This window comes from Monopterus albus, unplaced genomic scaffold (assembly GCF_001952655.1).
Source record: "Monopterus albus unplaced genomic scaffold, M_albus_1.0 scaffold32.1, whole genome shotgun sequence".
Taxonomy (NCBI): domain Eukaryota; kingdom Metazoa; phylum Chordata; class Actinopteri; order Synbranchiformes; family Synbranchidae; genus Monopterus; species Monopterus albus.
This window is the reverse complement of record NW_018127912.1, coordinates 1,072,412-1,093,995: the sequence shown is the minus strand read 5'-3', so window position 1 is coordinate 1,093,995 and position 21,584 is coordinate 1,072,412. Positions and strand designations below refer to the sequence as shown.

The 21,584-nt window shown below is 40.0% G+C and overlaps 2 protein-coding genes across 4 annotated transcripts; both read left to right on the top strand.

The window, feature by feature from the left end:
* The first annotated feature begins 8,718 nt into the window (after window positions 1–8,718).
* Window positions 8,719–12,707, top strand: LOC109958489 (transcription factor Sox-10-like). 2 transcript variants are annotated; one of them, XM_020597184.1, is made up of 4 exons: window positions 8,719–8,822; window positions 9,151–9,813; window positions 10,214–10,482; window positions 10,674–12,707. In XM_020597184.1, exons 2-4 carry the CDS (start codon window positions 9,371–9,373, stop codon window positions 11,459–11,461), a joined length of 1,500 nt encoding a protein of 499 aa, XP_020452840.1. In that variant the 5' UTR covers window positions 8,719–8,822; window positions 9,151–9,370; the 3' UTR covers window positions 11,462–12,707. The 2 variants fall into 2 exon arrangements, with proteins under 2 accessions (XP_020452840.1, XP_020452839.1); XM_020597183.1 differs by having other exon boundaries at window positions 9,121–9,813.
* Window positions 12,708–14,518: 1,811 nt separating this feature from the next.
* rnaseh2a (ribonuclease H2, subunit A) lies at window positions 14,519–18,618 on the top strand. Of its 2 annotated transcripts, none has more exons than XM_020597075.1 (9): window positions 14,519–14,614; window positions 15,527–15,662; window positions 15,904–15,975; window positions 16,258–16,384; window positions 16,465–16,552; window positions 16,963–17,100; window positions 17,542–17,629; window positions 17,826–17,949; window positions 18,253–18,618. In XM_020597075.1, exons 2-9 carry the CDS (start codon window positions 15,536–15,538, stop codon window positions 18,413–18,415), a joined length of 927 nt encoding a protein of 308 aa, XP_020452731.1. In that variant the 5' UTR covers window positions 14,519–14,614; window positions 15,527–15,535; the 3' UTR covers window positions 18,416–18,618. The 2 variants fall into 2 exon arrangements, with proteins under 2 accessions (XP_020452731.1, XP_020452732.1); XM_020597076.1 differs by having other exon boundaries at window positions 14,530–14,631.
* The last annotated feature ends 2,966 nt before the right edge of the window (window positions 18,619–21,584 follow it).

Genomic DNA, 21,584 nt, shown 5'->3' with positions numbered 1-21,584 from the left:
TTTTTTATCTGTTTCTATTACAAGCTGCTATCAGCATAGTCAGTCATGCTTTAATTGTTAAAACAGGGCTTGTGTCTTTATTTAAATAAAATAAAATTGTCCTGCTAGCCTGGGTAATGGAGATGCAGAACTTGGAACTGAAACATCTATTTGCTGTGCATCATTTCTCTATCTTCTATTTGAGAAAAAACATGCCAAAATACTTTTAAAAAATTATAAATAATGCACATTATAATGTAATGTAAAACAAGGCTGCATTACCAAGTTGACAGAGCCGGGAAGAAAGCTTCATATTTGCTGTGTTTGTGGTGCTTTTATTGATTGATTTTCTAATATGCACTACTGAGCCACAATATAAGTTAATAGGTCCTTAAGGAATAATTTGGTAAAACATGTCTATTCACTGACACATTAAAGCACAGCATGTTGTTTTTTATACTTTGTTTTTTGTGCAAAACAAACACACAAAATTTTGCGTGTAAATAAATGAGCTTTAGGAGTCTAGAAGGTGTATTTCTTTTCTTTTTTTAAAACCTTTGCATAAAGATAGACTAGCTGTTGTTTCCATTGTTTCCAGCCTTTATTTTAAACTAACCGGGTTCATATTTACCCTACAGACATTATATTGATATCATCTCATTTACAAGCATTTTTCTCCCCTGCATATTTCTCGGCACCGAGCCGGGTAATAAACAGTATGAAGAGTACGAGTTATTTAGGAGCCTGACATCTTTTTGTTTTCACACTGTAGCAGGTTAATCTGGACCTACTTTAGAGAATTTAGCTGCTTCAATTTGCATCAGAATCTGTAAGTTCATTAGTGCGACTGAATATTATGATTAGAAAGTTTTTACCAAGTGTAATCTGTAAAAGTAAATTTGAACTTTGGTCCTGTTTTTCTTCACATGTTGCACTCTGTTTTGTAAACAGCATTTTGGCCGAGACACAGATATGCTATACTTTACATACTATATACTATACTATACGTGTATACTATATAACAGAAACATTATTCATTCAATTCTGACTGGGGGCCATTGTTGAATATCACATGTCACATCTTAATTACTGCAAAAATCCCCTGAAAAAACATTTCAAATTGCAAATTAAAACTACAGCAATATTTCAGATTTGGCCATTATATCAGTCATTAACAGCACAAAATGCACAAAACGTTCATGCAGGCACGTTACGGTGTTTACTAGTTCATTGAGTTGCAGTGGCGTTTAAAGTTGGCCTCCAGTAGATTAAGCTGTCCGTTGGTAAAATTCTGAAAATTTGGAGCTTTGAAGTTTAGATACAAAATTCTGATCTAGTATTTCTAGCCCACATACAGTGATGTATAATTCAAATTCAGCTCGCCAGCTGAACAAGCTTTACACCACATTTTATGGAGCTTTATACATGTTGTATTTGTTGTGTAACGTATATGTACATGAGTGGCCCATCATGGTGGATTCACACTGACTTTGATTCTAATTATTGCACCTCTGTTTGTCTGTCTGTTCACAAGCTTGTCAGACCAGATCTGACAAATCAAAGTCTTATTTCCATTTACAGGCTGTATGACACATATCTGTTACTAATGGAAAGATAGGTTATAATCATTCATGCAGTAAAGATTTTAAAAAAGACAGAAAAAATCAAAGTAGCCAACATGGGGAATGTCATAAATCTCCATGTTCCTCACTCTCTACTCCCAAATATCCCATCCATCTTCCTGTCTTGATGCCTTTCATCTCTGCCTCTGCTCGGACAACAACAGACTCTTTCATGTGCTCATCTTTTGCTCAGACCCCTCAGGCCTCCCCTCTCTCTTTCTCTCTCTCTCTCTCGTTCTCCTTCGTTCACACGGGCTAATTAAATGTTCTGAGAAGAATTCATGATTGGAACGGCTGTGATACTTTCTCTTTTTTTCTCCTTTGGTTTCTCTTTGTCTTTAAAATTTTTAACAAATCCATGTTTGGCTTATTGTCGCTGGTGACACTTCCAGTTATGGTTTTAAATGAAAACACAGATGTTTCTGTTTTCCTGAAAAATATCACTTTAATTGGGGTTTTAGATCCATTAACATTACACACGTAATATCACAGCAGATAGCACGTGTTGCGTCTGAGTTTTTTTAGTATTTCACTTTGAGGAGTGGTTAGCAGGTCAAATGTAATCTTGTACTCAAAGTGCTCCTAATAAGTTCTTTTGGTAGAAAAGTAACTGACTGACAGATTGCCTCTGTGTCACTTATTTATAATAAAAGCTATAATGTGCTTTACCGGAGGACGAACAGAGAAAACATGGTTTACGGTAAAAGACACAAAGCAGGGGCGTTAAGCATTCAACTCACAAAATAAAAGTTAGAAGATCAAGACAAAACCAAATAAAACACAATGATTTAGCTTCCAGGCTGATTAAGGCTTCCAGAGTGACACAGAAAATGCACAAATATTCACAAACAACAGTTTTAAAAGGTTGTTTAGTTGTCTAATCTGGTGTTTACTCTGGTGTCGATGTTTTCTATCAAAGACTTTATACAAGTGACACAATAAGAAAGAAATAAACAGGAATCTATTATTTAAAAACTTAATTCACTTTTTGTGATATCATTTTGTGTCCATATAATGTTAACGAGTTCATAATATACCCAAATTTCAATCTAGAGAAGGTATCTGTGTATGTGTGCACTGTGTGTGTTGTGTTTGAGTTATGCTATAATGTAGGTCTAAATGAAGTCATCTACAGCATCTTATTAAAACTCTTACTGGGGCGCAGAAAGACTGACCAACCTGAGCTTTCACCTGGTCCACTGGGCCCTAAGCTGCTTTTTATTTTACTGTGCTTATCCACTTTGTGCTTTACTTTATTTTGTTTATTTTATTCAGTGACAAGGACAATCACAGAAGTTATAAGACAAAAAAAGTAAAAGCTGCTTTCAGAACTATCAGGATTATCTAAACATGCACAATGACAGCGGTTCCACCAGCACCATTTCTTATGTATATGAGAGCTGTATGTTGAATGACATATGGTATAAAATGGTGTCATTGGGATCAAATTCTATACATTTAAGACAGACAACATTTTCAACTGCTGCTTTTGTCTTTGCACCACTGCAGGGAGGAATTTAAAGTGTAGCTAACAACCAACATATATGCATGACTAAACAGCATGCTGGCACTTATGACTGAGGGGCAAAACCATCATAGAGGCACAATATGAATGCCACCATTGTCGCTGAACCCGTCGTCCCCATCTTCATCATCACCATCACACTCTGAGTTTCAACATCATCCTGCATCTGAGTCAGAAGCACAAATGCAAAGTCTGCTTTTGTTTTATCACCCCTGGTCTCTTTTTTCACCACATGATTCTCATCTCTTGTTCTCATCAGTGCTGCAATCAGCTCTCAATTTCTGTCTTTATCTCCGTTGTTCATTTTATTTTCCTCCATTTCTCTCAGTCAGGCTGAAGTTGTGGCAAAGAGATGCAGACACAGCAAAGCACCGAACAATAGGCCATTCATGATGCCCTCCGATGCAATGATGATCCTGCTCTGCCCTCCACCCCCTACCCTGCACCAGCCTCCACAGCTGCACAGGAATGTGGTCCAACAAGTTACCCGCTCCTCCACTCCTCCTCCCTGCCACCACCACCATCGCTACCACCGCCACCACCTCACCAGTGCTGCCACCATCGCAACCGAAGCCCCTCTTTCCCAAATAAAAAAGATGAAGAAGGCAAGAAACTATAGAGGGGGGAAACCGTGCAGATGGAGCACAAAGAGAGGATTCATAGTCGGTCACATACACTTCCAGAGAAAAAAGAGGGGCACCCATTTAAGGGTGGCGCAGCTGCACTAATTCACTGGGTGAAAATGGGCGAACGAGGAGTGACAGAGGTCAGATAGCAGAATCATTTTTTATTCATCCCCATGGATGGCATGTCACAGCATCACCACTTACACAGTGTGCAGAATAAATCAAGTGACAAATCCAAAAACACCTGCAGCACCCGGTGTGATGAATTGTAGTGTTTGTTCCGAGCATTACTTCAACCTTATTGTTAGAATTTGAGCTACTCTCATTTCCAACAGCAGGTAAATAACTTTAGTTTACAGCCTGTTAGTCTGACCCTTGTTTTTTATAAGTTTTTTTGATCCACATGCACATAAAAACTTAAGATGACATCCATGTCCTCATGTACTGTCTGTCTGATTCACACTGTGAAACCTCTGGGGTGGTGGAGATGTTTTCACCCTTTTTATCTGAGCTGACGTTCCTGATGAGACTTACAGTGTGAAAGTCTGAGTCAAAACAACGGAGTCACATGAAGCTCACTTATATTGATGACAGCTTCAGAGTTGGAATTCCCCAGGCAAAACACTGACCTCAACTGTCCTTCACACAAACTCTACAAGGAAATGGCACTTATTCATTTTGTACAGTCTTTCACTAACCAAGAAAATGCAGAGAAAAGCCAAAGCATGACAAACTCATTTAAACAGACATGTTTAACCTTGCAGATGAAATTTGAAGCTACGACAGAGGACAGTATGCCTCTGTGCTAATCTTTGCCATTTCTAATATATAATTTCAGATCCTTTTGTGGAGTCCATCATCATTTGGAACAAATGACGCCATTCATTTCAGGCCCAGTGCGCCTATTGACGTGGGAATGGATGTTTTCCACCAATTATACGTCGGCTTCATGCAGAATGTGACCCAGCACGTGAATATTTGACCGCTGTGCATGTTTCTCTTATCTGCATCCCTCTTACACTGTGTCTCACACTATCTGCATCTCTGGATTTCTCTCTCTTGGCTTTTCTCTCCATCCATCGTCAGATTTCAGGAATTTCCCCTGGGAGTTGTTGGAGTATTGGGGCCAAAGCAAAAGGGCACTTTCTCTCTCTCTGTCTTTCTTTCTTTCCTCTCCTACTTTTTTTGTCATCGTGCCACATGATCATTTAATTTTCAACATGAAAAACATTTAGAAATAAATACGTTCAGAAATAAATGTACCACAAGATGACTCCATGTCATTCTGATCACACATGAAAAAAAAAAAAAGGCTGCCTGTGTCTGAGTGTGCACCTGAAGTCTGACCTTTTGACCCCCGCCCCTCCCCACCCAATCATGATCCTTGATCTCGCTGCTGATCATGAGACCTTGTCCTACCATCATCTCCCCCCGTAGGACCCAGGGTTCTTTTGACACACTGCTGCATACAGTCATGCAGAGGTCCATTGCTGAAGTCACATGACAGGTTAGCAGCGATGCCACCATGTGAGCTTTATTTTCTATCAAGCTGCATTTACCCCAAGGCCCAGGAGAATTAAAAAATGTCTGAAAAGGCATGGTAGGCTTAGGTTGGAGGAAAAGTGTGAGGTTCCTGTTCTCTCATTTTTGTTTTATCTGTACATGTGAAATGAATCATTGCGAACAGGTGATGAGACTGAGGTGTCAGGTGAAATATTCAAGAGTTAATATTTTACTCAAAACAACCTGGCTACATATTTTTAACAAAGGATAAACTGGGAGACATTTATGACACTGAGATTTTGATCATCAAGCTAAAGCCAGTACAAATTTAAACATTCAGTGATGAATAAAAGCTTTTTAAAGCTTCTAAAGCCCATTCAACGATTGTACTGTAAATATGTGCAAAACACCATTCTGCATGTCATATAACATTTTATTTTACCTTTATCCTACCAGGAGAGCCTCATAAAGATTAAAAATCTCTTTTACTAAAGTGTCCTGGTCAAGACAAACATGTCATTTTTAAACTCTTTGAGGGAGGAAAACGTTAAAGTTTTTATTAGGACATAAATTTGTTTATTAGTTAAAATTAGCTACTTGTCCTTTTGTAACGAATCTGAGAGGCGGTATCCTGAACTCGGTGTTTTAGACTGAAGGGGTCTCTTATTTTCTGAAGCGTCACCTCGGACACAACAGGTGTCGAAGATCGAAGTTCATAATGTTTCTAAAATGACTTCCCTTGAACATCGACAAGACAAAAACACAATTGATTAACAGAGCAATTGATTAGAAATGCAAATAATAGGAACGCCTGAAGCTTTTCTAAAGAGAAGCATGTGTCACTTTGTTACACATACAGTAAGTCTTTGTAATGAAAATACTACAAGTGTTGCAGATACGCGTAATAACAAACCATGGGCTAAGAAAAAGGCATGAATGGGAAAAAAATGACAATACATTTCCAAAAATAATTGATAGGATTTAATTGAACATTACACATATATGGACCTATTGTAAATACGCTTTCCTTGTTGGATTATCACAGATTGTAATTCACCTACACACACGTCTAAAAGATGTCAAGGTGTAATAGATGCGGTTTTGATTTTTGCGTTTAGTGGATGGCGAAAAACTTTCAATAAAAAAATGGAGGAATAAATTAATTTGATAACACACAATGGAAAAAGAGAAGCGGGTTTATCCTACAGATTATGAACAGACGCAGTATTATGTGTTTGCTTCCGTTTCAATAGCCTGTATATTTTTTCAATATAAACATATATTTGATTTTTTTTAATTTAACCTGTCTTTTATTTAACCTATCTTTTGTCAGTAAAAACACGGTGAGGTTAGAAACCTCTTTTACAATGGCTCCCTGGATGAAACAGCTAATTCTGACACTTTTTAAAAAACTTTATTTTTATAAGTTTTTATTTTGAATATCATCAGCTTCGAATGAAACAGAACCTCTGTCAATCTAAGAATAAATTACCACTTTGAAGGAAGTGAAACTGTTACAGGATCATTATAAATACGGTAAATAAAAATTGTGTAGTGGCCGCAATTTGGCATCATGCAGACTCAATGGGGACAGGGAAAAAATGTCAAGAACAAGTCACTACATTGTAAATCAAACAAAACTAACCAACTAAACAAACAAACAAGAGGTTCATAGATACCTAAGAAGACACACGTCACCCTGAGGTTAGTCTAAAGTTTAAAATATAAACATTTGCGATGCATGTTTTCATGCAAGATCGACAAAACCACGTCGCCCTGACAGAGCGACTCCCTGGGGGGCCCTGCTCATCCAGCTGCACTAACTAAACACTCTCCGTATAAACCGCAGCTTCCTCCACGTTTCTGCTCTGCACAAACCTACGGAACAACCCGGGAAACAACACGCACGGTTTAAACAGTTCCCTGCAAAATACAGCAACAATCCCTTCATGTAGACAAAAACACTCACTGCACAAGCCCCGGAGGCCTCACACAGGATCCCAGAGTTACCGGTTGGTCGGTGGGGTGCAACATGCCCACAGTCACCACCACCAACCCATCACCCCCTCATCCCCAAACACAGGCTCCTACCATCAGCACCTCCGAGGCCCAAATCCAGGCGCTGCAGAGAGTATTTAGATAGAAAAGTGTCGGAGTGGGAGAAACAGATCCATGTGTCCTGTCTGCCGCAGAGAATTTTCACTGTGTGCGAGACTTGTGTCTATGCTCGGACATAAGGGCAGAAAGACGCACACATAGCTCTCTGTTATCAATTTTTTCCATGTTTGCAGCACAAAACTGCTTTTTGTTCCCCCTTTTTTCATTTACGAGGGTTAATGGATAGAGCTCGGGCGTTTGATCACATGGCTACAATTCACCTGAGATGGAGACAAAGAGAGCAAAGAGAGAGGAGAGAGAGAGAGGGAGAAAACTGAGAGGCAGCCTCAACATGAGAGGCATCGGACACACAGGGGTTATTGTTGCTTCCATTTTGTGTTGTGTGGCTAACTGTGTGTGTGACCGAGTGCGCATCAGTCTCTTGCTTCCCATCATACTGACACTAACTTGGGCCTACCGACCATCCCAGTTTTGCTTTACGCACAAAACAAGTCTGATATTAGTTCACTGTTGGTCAGTCTGGACGAACCACTCTGCCCTTATCTTGTTCTTTTTTTTATCTCCAACCTGCATGTATCCGTCATTCATATCGACCAGTTTTTATTCAGAAAACAGCCTGATTACAATTTTAGGTATAATTGTTATCAGATTCATTTAGGTATGGAGTGAATGCAGCAACTGTACATGTACAACAGTCTTAGATACGCTTTTCGATCAATTTTAAGCAATAATAATGGGTTAAAATATGATTTTATGCGCTGCGGACACTGATGCAGCTCGGTCCTATTTTGATGGCATTAATTATTAACCAAAATATAGCCCCACGCGTGATTTATCCTTTATATGTTTTCCTTTTGAAAATCATAAGTTCGAATGCACTTTTCAGTCTGATAAGTTTTACACGTGTTTTTTTATTGCCATAAAGAGTGTGTCTTTATTTCAAACGGAATCCAGTTAAATCCGAGCCGAACTTCACAATCCACGGCTGATTTTTTTTTTAACCACACGAGGCAATAACTCTCCTCAGGATTGTTTATTTGTTTGATATAACATGTCAACATGTCCAACAGAGCTGGCCTTCTCCTGCTATAAATGGGAGCACTGTGGAGTCATTTAAGCCGCCGCGGTGTAAAATCTCACCTCTTCTCTGCTGGAAATCTTGCAGTGATGGACAGACGGGCATTAACGGTGTATTGCTCAGGACCAATCAGAGGACAGGAGGATAATTAGAGGACCAATAAGATCGCAGCGTGTTGCCCCGGGGGCGGGGCTGACTGTGTGTTGGAATGCTGCCTCTCTGAGAATATTTCCACTTTCAATCACTTTTTTCTCCCGGTCCCTGTGACAAGGCGCTCTTTAAGCTCCGGTGTTTCCACACAGAGCAGCCATTCATCGGCTCTACAGTCAGCCACACACACTCCCATGTTGAACCACCGGACATCTACACTGGTAAGTTATGTCATTTTTTTAAAACAAAATGTCTAAGATAGCAAGGAATATTTGATAGCAGTACTTATGTGCCAACTCGTCTTTTTTTGGCTTTGATATAAAATATTTAATCAACAGAATATTATTTTTCATCCAGATTGCATATTATTATTGGCTTACTGGCTAGAGATACCAATGTGGACGTTAGATGATGACATTAAATCTGTTAAATTTCTTAACTTGTTTAATTGAAGTAAACAAAGACATGTTTCAATCACAGCGAAACTGAATTATAATTAGTTTCTCTTTTACTTTTTAGATTTTTTTTTCTATTTTTTAATAATTTCAGGTGTAGCCGCCTTTGCTAAAAAGGATTTCCAGCCAACGGTGGAGGGGATTTGGACACTTTTACGCAGCAGCATGGCTTTTCCTGAGAAAAGTCAGCAATAATTGGGATCCCTGTAGACTCCAGCCTTAATCTAAACGGTTTAACTACACTGAAAAGTGGTGACTCTCTCCGAAACACATTTTGCATTTGTATTTTCATTAGCCAAAAGTTTTTTTTAAAAATGTCTGGCGAGGAACACAGCCTGTCCGAGGCGGAGCTGAGTCCCGGAGGGTCAGATGATGGTCACTCACTGTCGCCAACCCAGTCTGGTGCGCCGCACGGCCAGGACTCCCCCCTAAGTGGTCCGCCGCAGCAGCTGACCGCGCTTTGCGTTGCGGATGGCAGCGGTGAGGATGGAGGGAGATCCAGAGCCAAATCAGAGGAGGAGGACGATCGTTTCCCGATCGGCATCAGGGAGGCGGTTAGTCAAGTGCTGGACGGATATGACTGGACACTTGTGCCCATGCCGGTGCGCATAAACAGCGGAAACAAAACTAAACCCCACGTCAAGAGGCCCATGAATGCCTTCATGGTGTGGGCGCAAGCGGCGAGGAGGAAATTGGCCGACCAGTACCCCCATCTGCACAACGCGGAGCTCAGCAAGACCCTGGGCAAACTTTGGAGGTTTGTATGGAGAAGGTGTCACAGAGAAGAACAGTGCGGCCATACACCGGCACGTTTCCTGTTCGTGCATAAAGTATAAGAAGGGGTCTATAAATTGAACTTAAGTGTTAAGGTGGACAAATTATAAGCTCAAATTGTTAACAAAGAACATACAAGGGAAACAAAAAAATAGACGTAGCGTTTTATCTTGTGTAGCATAAATGTGGTAGATGTTGTATAACGTGTACTCAAAGATTTATACCATCCAAATGCAGTTTTCTTCAGATATCACTGTATTTATCCATTACACACAGTATTAATTACAGTGATATTGAACATTTTAACACATTCTTTGGATTCTTTGGAAATATATTCATATTAACTTAGAAGAATAAATCAGCCCTTGTTTTTTCCTGCCCAGGTTGCTGAATGAGAACGAGAAGAGGCCATTCATAGAGGAGGCGGAGAGGCTGAGGAAACAACACAAGAAGGACTACCCAGAGTACAAGTACCAGCCCCGGAGACGCAAAAACGGCAAACTAACGCCTGCTAATGAGTCCGACAGCCAGGGGGAAGGGGAGGCCAGCCACTCCCAGTCACACTACAAGACCCTGCATCTGGAGCACAACGGTGGGGCAGGGTCTCCTCTGGGTGACCTGCACCACCACCATCACCACCACCATTCTGCTGGTAGGTGGTCCAAAGATTCTGGGCCTTGACACAGTATTTGAAGCTGTAATTTCAACCAGAAAAGCCAATATATTATTTGAGAAAATAAATTGACAAAATTGTGCCACATTTCAAAAGGAGACAAAGAAAAACCCTTTGTTACATCTGCTGTCAAGGTTTACCTGACCATGTTGACCATGTCTCTCATTTAGGTCAGGGTCACAGCCCACCTACGCCCCCCACCACCCCAAAGACAGAGCTCCAATCTGGGAAACTGTCAGATGCCAAGAGGGAAGGGGCGGCAGGAGCAGCTGGAGCAACAGGGGGGTCCAGGGGAGCCCTTGGGTTGGGAGCTGAAGGGTCAGCTGGTGGTCAGTCATCATCAGGCACTAAACCCCACATCGACTTTGGCACCATGGACATTGGCGAGATCAGCCATGAGGTGATGTCCAACATCGAGCCATTTGATGTAAACGAGTTTGACCAGTACCTTCCTCCAAATGGCCACCCGCAGAACGGAACCGGGGCCCCTGCAGCTGGATCCTCTGCCTCGTCTTATGCCTATGCTCTGGCCGCTGCTAGCGGGCACTCTGCCTGGCTCTCCAAACAGCAGCAACAACCTCAGCCCTCTCCGTCGTCTTCTGACCCCTCCAAGGCCCAGATCAAGAGCGAGTCTGCATCTGTGAGCCACTATGCCGATGCCTCATCTTCTCCATCCTCAGGCGCCCATGTCACCTACACCTCACTCAGCCTCCCTCACTACGGCTCTGCTTTTCCCTCGCTGGCTTCCAGGGCTCAGTTTGAGTATGGAGAGCACCAGGCCCCCGGGGCATACTATGCCCACTCCAGCCAAGCTCCTGGGCTGTACTCAGCCTTTTCTTACATGGGTCCTACACAGAGGCCTCTGTACACTACCATAGGAGACCCCTCCAGCGTGGCCCCCTCTCACAGCCCCACACATTGGGAGCAGCCTGTTTACACCACACTCACAAGACCTTAAGGAGACCAGCTGAGCAGAGGGAAACGTGTATGTGTGTGCATGTGTGTGTGCAAAACTGTGAGCATGTGATTGAGTGTATGTGCCATTTTGATGTTATATTAGACGTTTGTACTTTTTTTTATCCAATATAAAGCAAGATGCGTCTACAGGAGTCTTAAAGATAAAAAAATCAGCCACAAACTCGCACCATATAAAGGGTGAATCATGGGTCATCGGCCAATCAAAAAACAAACAAATCTTAACACATGTGTGCCATCATAAATATATGAGTTGGGATGTACAGTGACTATATTCAAGCAACAGATGAGAGTGGACAGATGCTGAAGAGTGACTCTGATTTGACCCAGAAGTGATGGGTTTGGAGCTACATTATCAGATTTTATTAACCAAACTAAAGGATGTTCTTGATGTTATTGTGTTATTTTATATGAATAGTATGTTTATTGTTGGTGTTGATATCATAGGGTGTACCTTTATTGTGACAAATTTGATATTACACTTATACACCTGCAACACTACTTTGGGAAAAAGTATGTTTTGTTTCAACAAGATGTTCCCCAGGTTGCTTTTCTTGTGGCCAGAAAACCTTGTTTCTTTGTAGATAACTCAGTCTTTATTCCTGTCCTTTCTTTAGGCTGACTTCACTGAACTGAACAATAAAAAATTAAAGGGGAAAAATAGGAAAAAGCGAGGGAAGTGAGTTTTAAAGATATGTTTCAAGGTATTTCCCGGCCCTGGACACTTACCTCAACTCTATTCTTTTTGTGCCAATAGCAGAGGAGGAATAAAACCATGAATACCTGATCATCTGAAGGTAATCAGAATTTCAGAACATTAAACCTCAACCTAAGTCGTCTTTTTGCTTTCTAAGTGCCAAATCTCCCGAGATAATTGGTCAACTTTGAGTCCTACATAAAGATTAGAATCACATGTACGACTGTTCTGCACTGCATGAAGGCCAAAAACATGTTTTCAACTTTATCTTTTTTTTTCCTGTTGTGTCCAAGTCGCCCTCTTCCTCTTCAGCAATGTGAACAAATGGTTATTACCACAGGCTTCACCATTATCGTGTGATACATACTTTATAGATTTATACTGACCCTCTTACCATGTAGTTATTTTTATGTAAGTAATAATGCATTGTGTGTCACACCTTTGCTTCTTCCATTTGTATAATTCTGGGTAGTTTTGTAAAGTGTTTGTTATACATTCACTTGAGCATTTTGCTTCCTTACAAAAAAGCAATGTTGAAATATTATTGTTGTCATTTATTAAATCAATTTATTTATAAACATTCTGTGTTAGAGCGTTATTGTATGTGGCAGCAATGGTCCAGAGATAACATGCGGTGCAGTTAGTAAGTGCTGGGTGAAAACAGTACATTTAAAAACACACTGCTGATGTGTGAACTGTAATAATAACACAATCAGAGCTCCATCGAGTTAAGCTGTTTAGTGTGTTTGTAGGCTAAAATTGACTACTAATTCCCCACATTTAATCGGCTGGGGACTGCGTGCTACTGAGAAAAACAAAGAGAGCCATTCAGTGAGGGAGAGGGACAGAAAGAGAGAGAAGGGGTGGGTGTAAAGCACCAGAGGCAAGGCCAATTTCAGCTCAGTAACCAGCGTACACTTAGACTTTTGTACACAGCTTTCCTTTCACTCTGCCCTCTCCTCTCCACCTGAGGCTCCCTCCCTGTCTCTGCATTCAGCTGCAGTTGAAGCCCATTTAGATGGCATCCAAACCAAAATGTCAAGTTCTGGTACTGACATTGTGTTGGAGGACATTGCAAAACAAAGATCACTACAGATGTGGCGATATTTTGCAGGCTTAGTTGTAGATCAGTTTTGAGAGGAAAAATAAAACCAGCCTCGTTCTAGCAATGAAAACCATGATAACTTGTTTTAAGTAAGATACACAACCACTGATGACAAACTGAAATGATAAGGGCCTTAAGGGCCTTATCATCATTGAGCCTGTATAATCACCTATCTTGTAAACATTAACATAGTGGATGGTGCCCAATAAATTTGTATTCAACCAAATTAAATACAGAGGGCATCACTGAGGGTGTTATCAAATGTTTTTGCCCTGAGGCCCTAAACTGGGTGGATCTGGCCATATTGGTTTTCTGTCGTATTTGTAATGTACAATATGGTGTGACTCTATGAAACACTTCATCTTTGCAGCAAATTGACATTTTAGTCAAAGGGCAGTAGATGAAAACTGGCAAGTCTTGATAAAAACTGGCAAATCTACATTTTGGTTACTACTGATTAATGTGTATTGTTCCTGATAAACAAACACAGTATGAACTATCAATTTTTTTACTACTTCTCATCATTTCATTGACAAAGTTTTTGTTATACTTTTTACTCCACAACATTTATTTTAAAACTGAAAAAACATCAAGCTAAAATTTACACTGCCATAAATGTAGTAAAACAGAAAAAAAACATCAAGCTAAAATTTACACTGTCATAAATGTAAAGATCATAAGCATATGCTGAAAAAAGGTGGCAAAATCTGTATAAACAAGAGAGAAAAGGAAGATGGAAGATGGAAATTTAAAGAAAAGTTGGCACGAGGTCCTGGATGTTACCCAGGCTAGAGTTTTGGCATACAAGATTAAACAGTACAAAATACCAGCTTGAACTTGGAAGATAATGAGCTATGGGAAGATGGGAATTTTGTAAACGATAAGAAACGTTATACTTTACAATGCAATGATGAGAGAAGTGGCCTCATAGCCTAGTGACATAAAGATAAACTTTGATTTATATAATTTTTTCAAAGAAGCGCTGGAGAAAAGTGTTATCTGTTTTGTTCCAGTATGAGAAATACATTCTTCCATTTACCTTAAAAAATGTTTTTATTAGAATTAGCAAAAGTTACATTTCCGATCCCTCAACTCCATACCAGTTGGTGGCGGTAATGCAGCTTAACCTTATTTGCCAGCGGCCATAAAACATAATAAGAAGGCAAAACGGGGAAGAAGAAGAAGAAGAAGAAGAAGAAGAAGAAGAAGAAGAAGAAGAAGAAGAAGAAGAAGAAGAAGAAGAAGAAGAAGAAGAAGAAACATTAATGTGTGACGTCATTATAGGCGCGCCAAATCCAACAAAACTAGGAAGAGTGTTGTCATAGTTGAAAAGGGTAAGAGTAAATTTTAGGTAAGTTTATCATTTTTGCTACTTAAATGTTATCTCGGAACAACCCGAACTTGTAATTTAAACGTAAAACATATGTATACTCTGGTTTCAAAAGGTCAGATTAAGTAGTTTTAATCGTGTCGATGGCCTGTAGCATTTAACTTAGCTAACGTTTGAGTGCGTTTACAACATAATAACAGAGTAAAGAGCTAACTACCGTACATGTGTGTTTCTGCCATCTGTACAACTAATATGACAGTTTGTCCGGAGAGGTTATTAAGTGTACGTTTATGCTCCAAACGCAATACAGTAAGCTTGTTTTAGTGCCCACGATGTGTATCGTTACAGATGACTGCAAAAACTGGACAAACTACATGTTTTGTAGATTTTTGAAGCGCATAGTAAATGCATCGCTTGTCGGACACAAACAAACACAGGCGTTTCTTCAAATTCTCAAGCACTTATGTTTTATTTTTATGATGACTTACTATATACAAAAATACTGGGGTCAGTACTAAACTAGCAATTTACTTAATAACAACCTCGTTTTTTTCCAGTGTTGTTCAAGTCGGGGGACTGTGAAGGCTGTTCCAAAAATTCCATCTTGTGATGTAGTTCATGCTGAATTTTGAGTATTCTTGACTTAGTGTATGGCATTTGCATTCAGAACTTGGTAGTATTTAGCAAACTCCATTCTTTCTCCTATTCCTTTATTTGTTTCCTTTGTCACTGGCTGCTACACAAGTCCAAAGAATATTAACAGTTAAGAGTTGGCAGTTTGCTGTAGTGGCTGTATTAAATTCTTTTGGCTTTAAAAACAAAAAAAAAACAACCTATGTAACTTGCCCAGATAGTGGCCAAAATTTGGTGTACAACTGTCTTTTCAGTATCTAATTTGTGTCAGTTGTCCTCTCAGCCAGTGGTCATGGATCTCAGTTCCTTTGAAATGGACAACTCTGTCAGCTGCCGCCTGGCTTCTCAGATCCCTGATGTCTGCAGGACAGAGGACTGCTGTTTGGGCATTGACGAGGCAGGAAGAGGGCCTGTGCTGGGTATGCTGTTAGTTCATTTTGAAAAAGGAAAAAAGAATATTTCCATAGTATAAACCTTGCAGTGTTTTAATAAGACACCTAAGACAGCTTTACATTTTCTGTTGCAGTCATTCATAATTTATCATTGAGATAATGATTTTGTTTACAGGTCTGCCACGCTGTTAGGTTGTTCTAGCAGTGACTGCACTTTAAGGCATGTGGCATATGTATATACTTATACTGGTTGTGTTTTGTGATCCAGGGCCCATGGTATATGGAATATGTTTCTGTCCAGTTTCCAGAAAGGAAAAACTGAAGGAGTTGAAAGTGGCAGGTAATCGATTTGTCCTGCATCTGTGCAGATGGCAATTTGGGGGGGTGGAAGTTTGCAGCCTTTCTTAGCTTGTTCATCTTCAAACAAACAAAACCTTGGGAAAATTATATATTTGGTATTTAGCTTGTTCACCATTTTCTCAGTTAAACAGTTATAAATAAAAGATGCAACTTGCCAATCGTTATACATATTTAATAATGCATAACTTACTCTTAGGCACAGTGGAAAGTAAAATCTCTCACTGCATTCTTAAATTGATACATTGTGTCATCCCCTTGTCAGATTCAAAGACCCTAACAGAGGCAGAAAGGGAGAGGCTTTTCCAAAAACTGGATGAATCTAGAAATTATGTGGGCTGGGCACTGCAGATTCTTTCACCGAACACCATCTCCACCAGCATGTTACAGAGGTATTTCTCACAGAGCACCATGCACACAGAAGACTGTTACATAAATACATGCACAATAACATGTTTGCTTTTGATTTAAGGACTAAATACAACCTGAACGCCCTTTCACATGATACAGCTATTGCTCTTGTGCAGTATGCCTTGGACAATGGGGTACAGCTCAAAGAGGTAAACAAGTGATTTACATGAATATGAATATAAAGATCTTATATTTTCTAATGTTGAGTAGGTGTTATGTCCTGCTGTGTCTTTAAGGACACATTGCGCTGTAATGTGTTCTCTCCTTCTGGTGCTGGTCAGCGCCCAGGCAGCAGAGTTCTGAACCAGTTCTAACTTGCCGATTTTTTTTTTTTTTTTTTTGTACAGCAGAGAGCATTAGAGTAGCTGTGTCACTCAGAGAGGGAAATGGCCAAACTCTGGTGATATTTTTGAGATAATATAAAGCAGATTAGATGATAAGTCCTTTATTTTGCGATGATCTAACCTCTCATTGTCTCTGTGTTTTCTTATTTGTCCTCATCCTCCTTTTCTTTTGTCTGCCGTGGTCTGTCCTCTTCCAACTGTATCACCTTCTGCAGGTTTATGTGGATACAGTTGGCCCAGCAGAGAAGTATCAGGAGAAACTCTCTCAGCGGTTCCCGGGGATCGAGGTGACTGTTAAGCCAAAAGCGGACTCCCTCTTTCCCATCGTCAGCGCAGCCAGTATCTGTGCAAAGGTTAGTGAAGACCATCAAGATGCTACCTGAGCTTCTTTCTTTATCTTCTTTTGCTTCCTTAATTATTAGCTGCCTGTCTTTCCTCTTGTTCTAAATCTCACCGCTGTGCAGTCTTTAACTTGTTCAGAAGTGCATTTACTTTGAGTTTCCCTAATTTCTCTGTCATTACTGAAAGGTTGCAATCTTATGAATTGTGAGAATTGTATAACAAATGTTTGTTCAGTATCACATGTTCTTTTACATGAAAGAAGGAAATTTATGAGAAGCAACATGTAATACAAAGTGAATTCATTGCTAATAAAGACGTTTTATAGACTTTTTTGTTAGTCCTGTGACCTTTATCTACAATCATGGACTGCACATTGGTGCTGTTGAAAACTTAAGTGTCCAGACCTTTTGAGATTTGGTTGATGGCTTTGTTTATGATGTGATTATTTTCAGGTTGCCAGGGATCGTGTTGTAAAAGGATGGAAATTTAATGAGGACCTGGGAGACGTGGATCCAGATTATGGCTCAGGATACCCAAATGGTAACAGAAGCAATTAACAGCCATTGTGTTAAATGTTATGAATAAAATCTGAATTTGAGTGCCCTTACATTACTACCAGGCAGCTGTTAAAAAACCCTGATACTTTGGTCGCTTTTACCAGTACTGTACCTAAACAAGACTAAACTCTGCGTAGTTTTAAAGTGACACACACTAACTTTTTTTCCTGTGTTTTCAGACCCCAAGACTAAAGCGTGGCTGTTGAAGTACCTGGACCCGGTCTTTGGTTACCCTCAGTTTGTTCGCTTCAGCTGGAGCACTGCCCAAACCCTGATGGACAGCAAAGCGGTTCCTGTCCACTGGTAAGTAACTTCTGTGCCCTTGATAATTCTGCTCTGAGATAATTATGGGTATTTGGTAAATAGTACTTTTCAGAAAGCATTAAAATGGTTTCCAGCTTTTTTCCAGAGTCCATGGAAGCCCCCAAACCTGACAGACTACTTTTGAAAATTGCTTTGTTGTGTGTTTTGTTGATAAGAATGCTTGCATGTGTTAGAGTGAAAACCAGACTCCCTTTCGTGCTTAAATGTCTGTGTAAATTATATGACCTTAGGAGATGAGCACTAACCAGAGTGTAAATCTTGTTTTGTTACATCTGTCTTCAGGGATGATGATGAGGAGGATGGGGAGAAGGCGGCACAGCGGCAGAACAACAAGTCTATGCTGTCATACTTCAGTGCTTCAGCGGGGGGTAATGACCAAAGCCAGACCCACAAGACACACCGGTTCTTCACTGAGCGGAGGTTGAGGAGCCTCAACACACTTTGAAGACACACTAAAGGATGTGCTTACACACACAGTATGATGAGCTCTTTGGGAGCTCTTCATATACAACCAAATAGTTTAGCTTTTGTCACTGGGATGGACTCAAATACTGCAGAGGTGATCACCAGTGCAAACTTGGAACAGTCTGTCCATTTTTGTCCTGTTTGCATCCATGTTTATACATTAAAAAAAACTTTAAAAACACATTTTGCTTTTGTAAGAACCCCTTTTTTTTTAAATTCTACTCACAACTTGGAAAGAAGCAAATGACCATACTGCCCTCTGATGGCAACATGACGGTTTACACAGGTTTGAAAAGCCATCACCCGTTTCAGTTGCACCATAGTGGGTCACCAGCACAAGCAGCTAACAAGTGCAAAATATCCATCAGAATTTGACAAGTGCAGAATGGAAACCTCAACACAGTTTGTTCCACAGACACTGAATCTGAAAGCTGTCTCAAATCCCTGCTACATACTCATTTTATTTTTGTTTATTTGTCAGGATCTGTTCTTCAGTATGTATATATATGTATATATATCACATGCTTTAGGCTTTAGCAGTGTACATAGACTGTCATTTATATGTTCTTCTTATAGGGAATCAGACTGGGTATTATATGATAGCAGTACCACACCAATACTTTTTGCTTTACCTTACATAAAGGAAGTACAATTACTATAAAATGTTTTTTTCATTTAACAAAAGAAGCTTACATTCTCAAATATTACATTTTGTCCATAAAAGAAGCAGAAATAATTGTTTGAATATAACTTAGGGTTATATGATTAATTAATCAAATCAAAAAAAGATTTTATCAAAAAGTAAGCAGTGAGTTAGTCTTTAGTACTTGACCGTTTTCAGTAATGATAATCCAGCGTCATTTTAGGACGTACTGAGATTCGTTCTTCAGCCCTTGTAGGTAAACTAATGTTATGTCTGGTTTGTTTTTACCCAGTAAACATCTTGCATATAGAGAATACTGACTTCAAGTATGAGGTAAAAATGGAGGATGAGCGTTGATGGTATTTCTGCAAACTGTTCTCCTCTTTATTAGTCACACAAAGCATGTTTGTCATTGCATAGATTAATTCTGAGATGGTTGCCAGACTCTTGTCTCCTGCGTTGTCACAGTAGTCCATGTTCTTCTTCTGCTGTTGGTTCATCTTGCATCCCATATGAGCATTATCTTCTTCTGAGGCTTTTTCTCCAGGAACACAAAAGGAACTTCAGCCATGACGTAACATGTTGCATTTTGCTACGGGAACACAAAAGGCAGCTGACTGTGAAGGGGCATCTATCATATCATAAAAATAGAATCTTAATTGACTTGCCCTACCTAAGTGGTTAACTAAATATAAAGAAATATCCATCTGTCTGCAGCTGCTAGTTCCCATTGGGTTTGTGTCTCGATTCTTGGCTCTTCTTCCCACAGTTCATAGCTAAAGTGGAAACTATAAACGAAGACAGGATCATGATTGAGCTCCCCACAAAATGAGACAAGGCTCCTCTAGGGGTTGCTCGCAGGGCTTTCCTGTCAAAGGCTGCAGAAGCGGTCACTGTCTGGGCCACATGCTCCATGGGTACAGGCGATGCTTGGATGTCTGATTCTGATGGCAAAATCCACAAGCTGTACTGCGAGGTTAAGCGTTGGATCTGTGGTAGGACTGCTGCAGCCTCAGCTGGAGTTGTCTGGATCTCTCTGTTCAACACGTCCCAGGGCTTGACCTGTTGTGTCCTGTCTTATTCTTTTTCTGGTTCCAAGCTTTACGTCCATTTATAACCTCCCCAGGCTTTTTGTCTAATCCCTGTGCATAGTGTGCTCTCCTACTGCGTCAATGGGATTAAAAGTATTTAGTCCACGTCTGCAGGAGACTAACGTGGTGATCTATTTCAGCATAAGTCTTTCTGATGTAATGCTATAAGGTCACCCTACTATTGTGCCATAGTGAATGAATGGAGTTGTTTATGGGACATAAGGTAATGTAAGAATACTTTTTAGGAAGCTTTTAAACAAGCCTAAAGAACCTAAATTGAATTCATCCTCTTAGACCCTGGGAGCCTGGACCTGGAGTATGAGCCATTTTCATTTCATTTTCTGACCCTAAGCTATTCATTAATTGGAAAAATGACAGATTGATTGAAAAATATAAAGAGATATCACTAGTTGCACCTTTACTGAAACCCATCTAATGCTTTAACTTTCTTTTTCTGTAATATTTGTATTATCTAGGAGAAGTATGATTGGAAATCTCAAACTTCCTCAAAAAAATCTATTTAATTTACACAACCTCATATTGTTTTACATACTGTTTTCCTTATTACTGGTGAATAAATGAAGTAATACTTTAATCACAAATTAATCTACATTGGCCCCCAAACATCAATTTGCGGGGGTTAAACAAAGGTTAAATAAATAAAAAATAAAAGCCAAAGCCTTTTTACTGCACAATTGTTTGTTTATAGTTTCTGGACAGTCATAGATGGTCCCATTAAAACAGGCTAAAGATTTGCATAGCAAAAAGAGACTTCTCCATGAGGAGAAAAGGTCCCTCTACTCGAGCCACCGTTTTCCACAACAAAGCTTCTCACTGCAAAATTATAGCAGTGGCTTGCCTGACTTCACCTGGATCGCTCAAATGTCAAAAAGAATTTATGCCAAAATTTTGTCATCATCCTCATCATGGCTCTAGGGCGGTGCGGCAGTTAGTGGTGTTGTCTCACAGCAAGAAGGTTCCTGGTTTGAATCCTGGCCGACCCGGGGCCTTTCTGTGCAGAGTTTGTGTGGTCTGCTTGTGTAAGTTTGCTCCAGCTTTCTCCCACACTCCAAAGACATGAAGCTTAGGTTGACTGGTGGCCGGGAGTTTTACAAGGGTGCCCTGGCAAAAATGAACTTATAGTTAAAAACTCAAGATAATGTTGCTGGTTATGTTATGTTCAGCACAAAAACCCCCCAGTCTGCTTCATCTTTTTAAAGGCATCAGATGGCAAAATGTTTGTAAGTGCCAACACTAGCGTATAAGTGACGTTTGAGAATTTCTTCATTAAACTACAGAAACTTGGCGTTACATTGTTGGCTTTGCCAGTGATTTACTAACATCAAATTCTCCCTGGTAAAGATTTAAAGATCATTCCGCAGTTTCCTCATAAATCATCAATTTGTAATGAATGT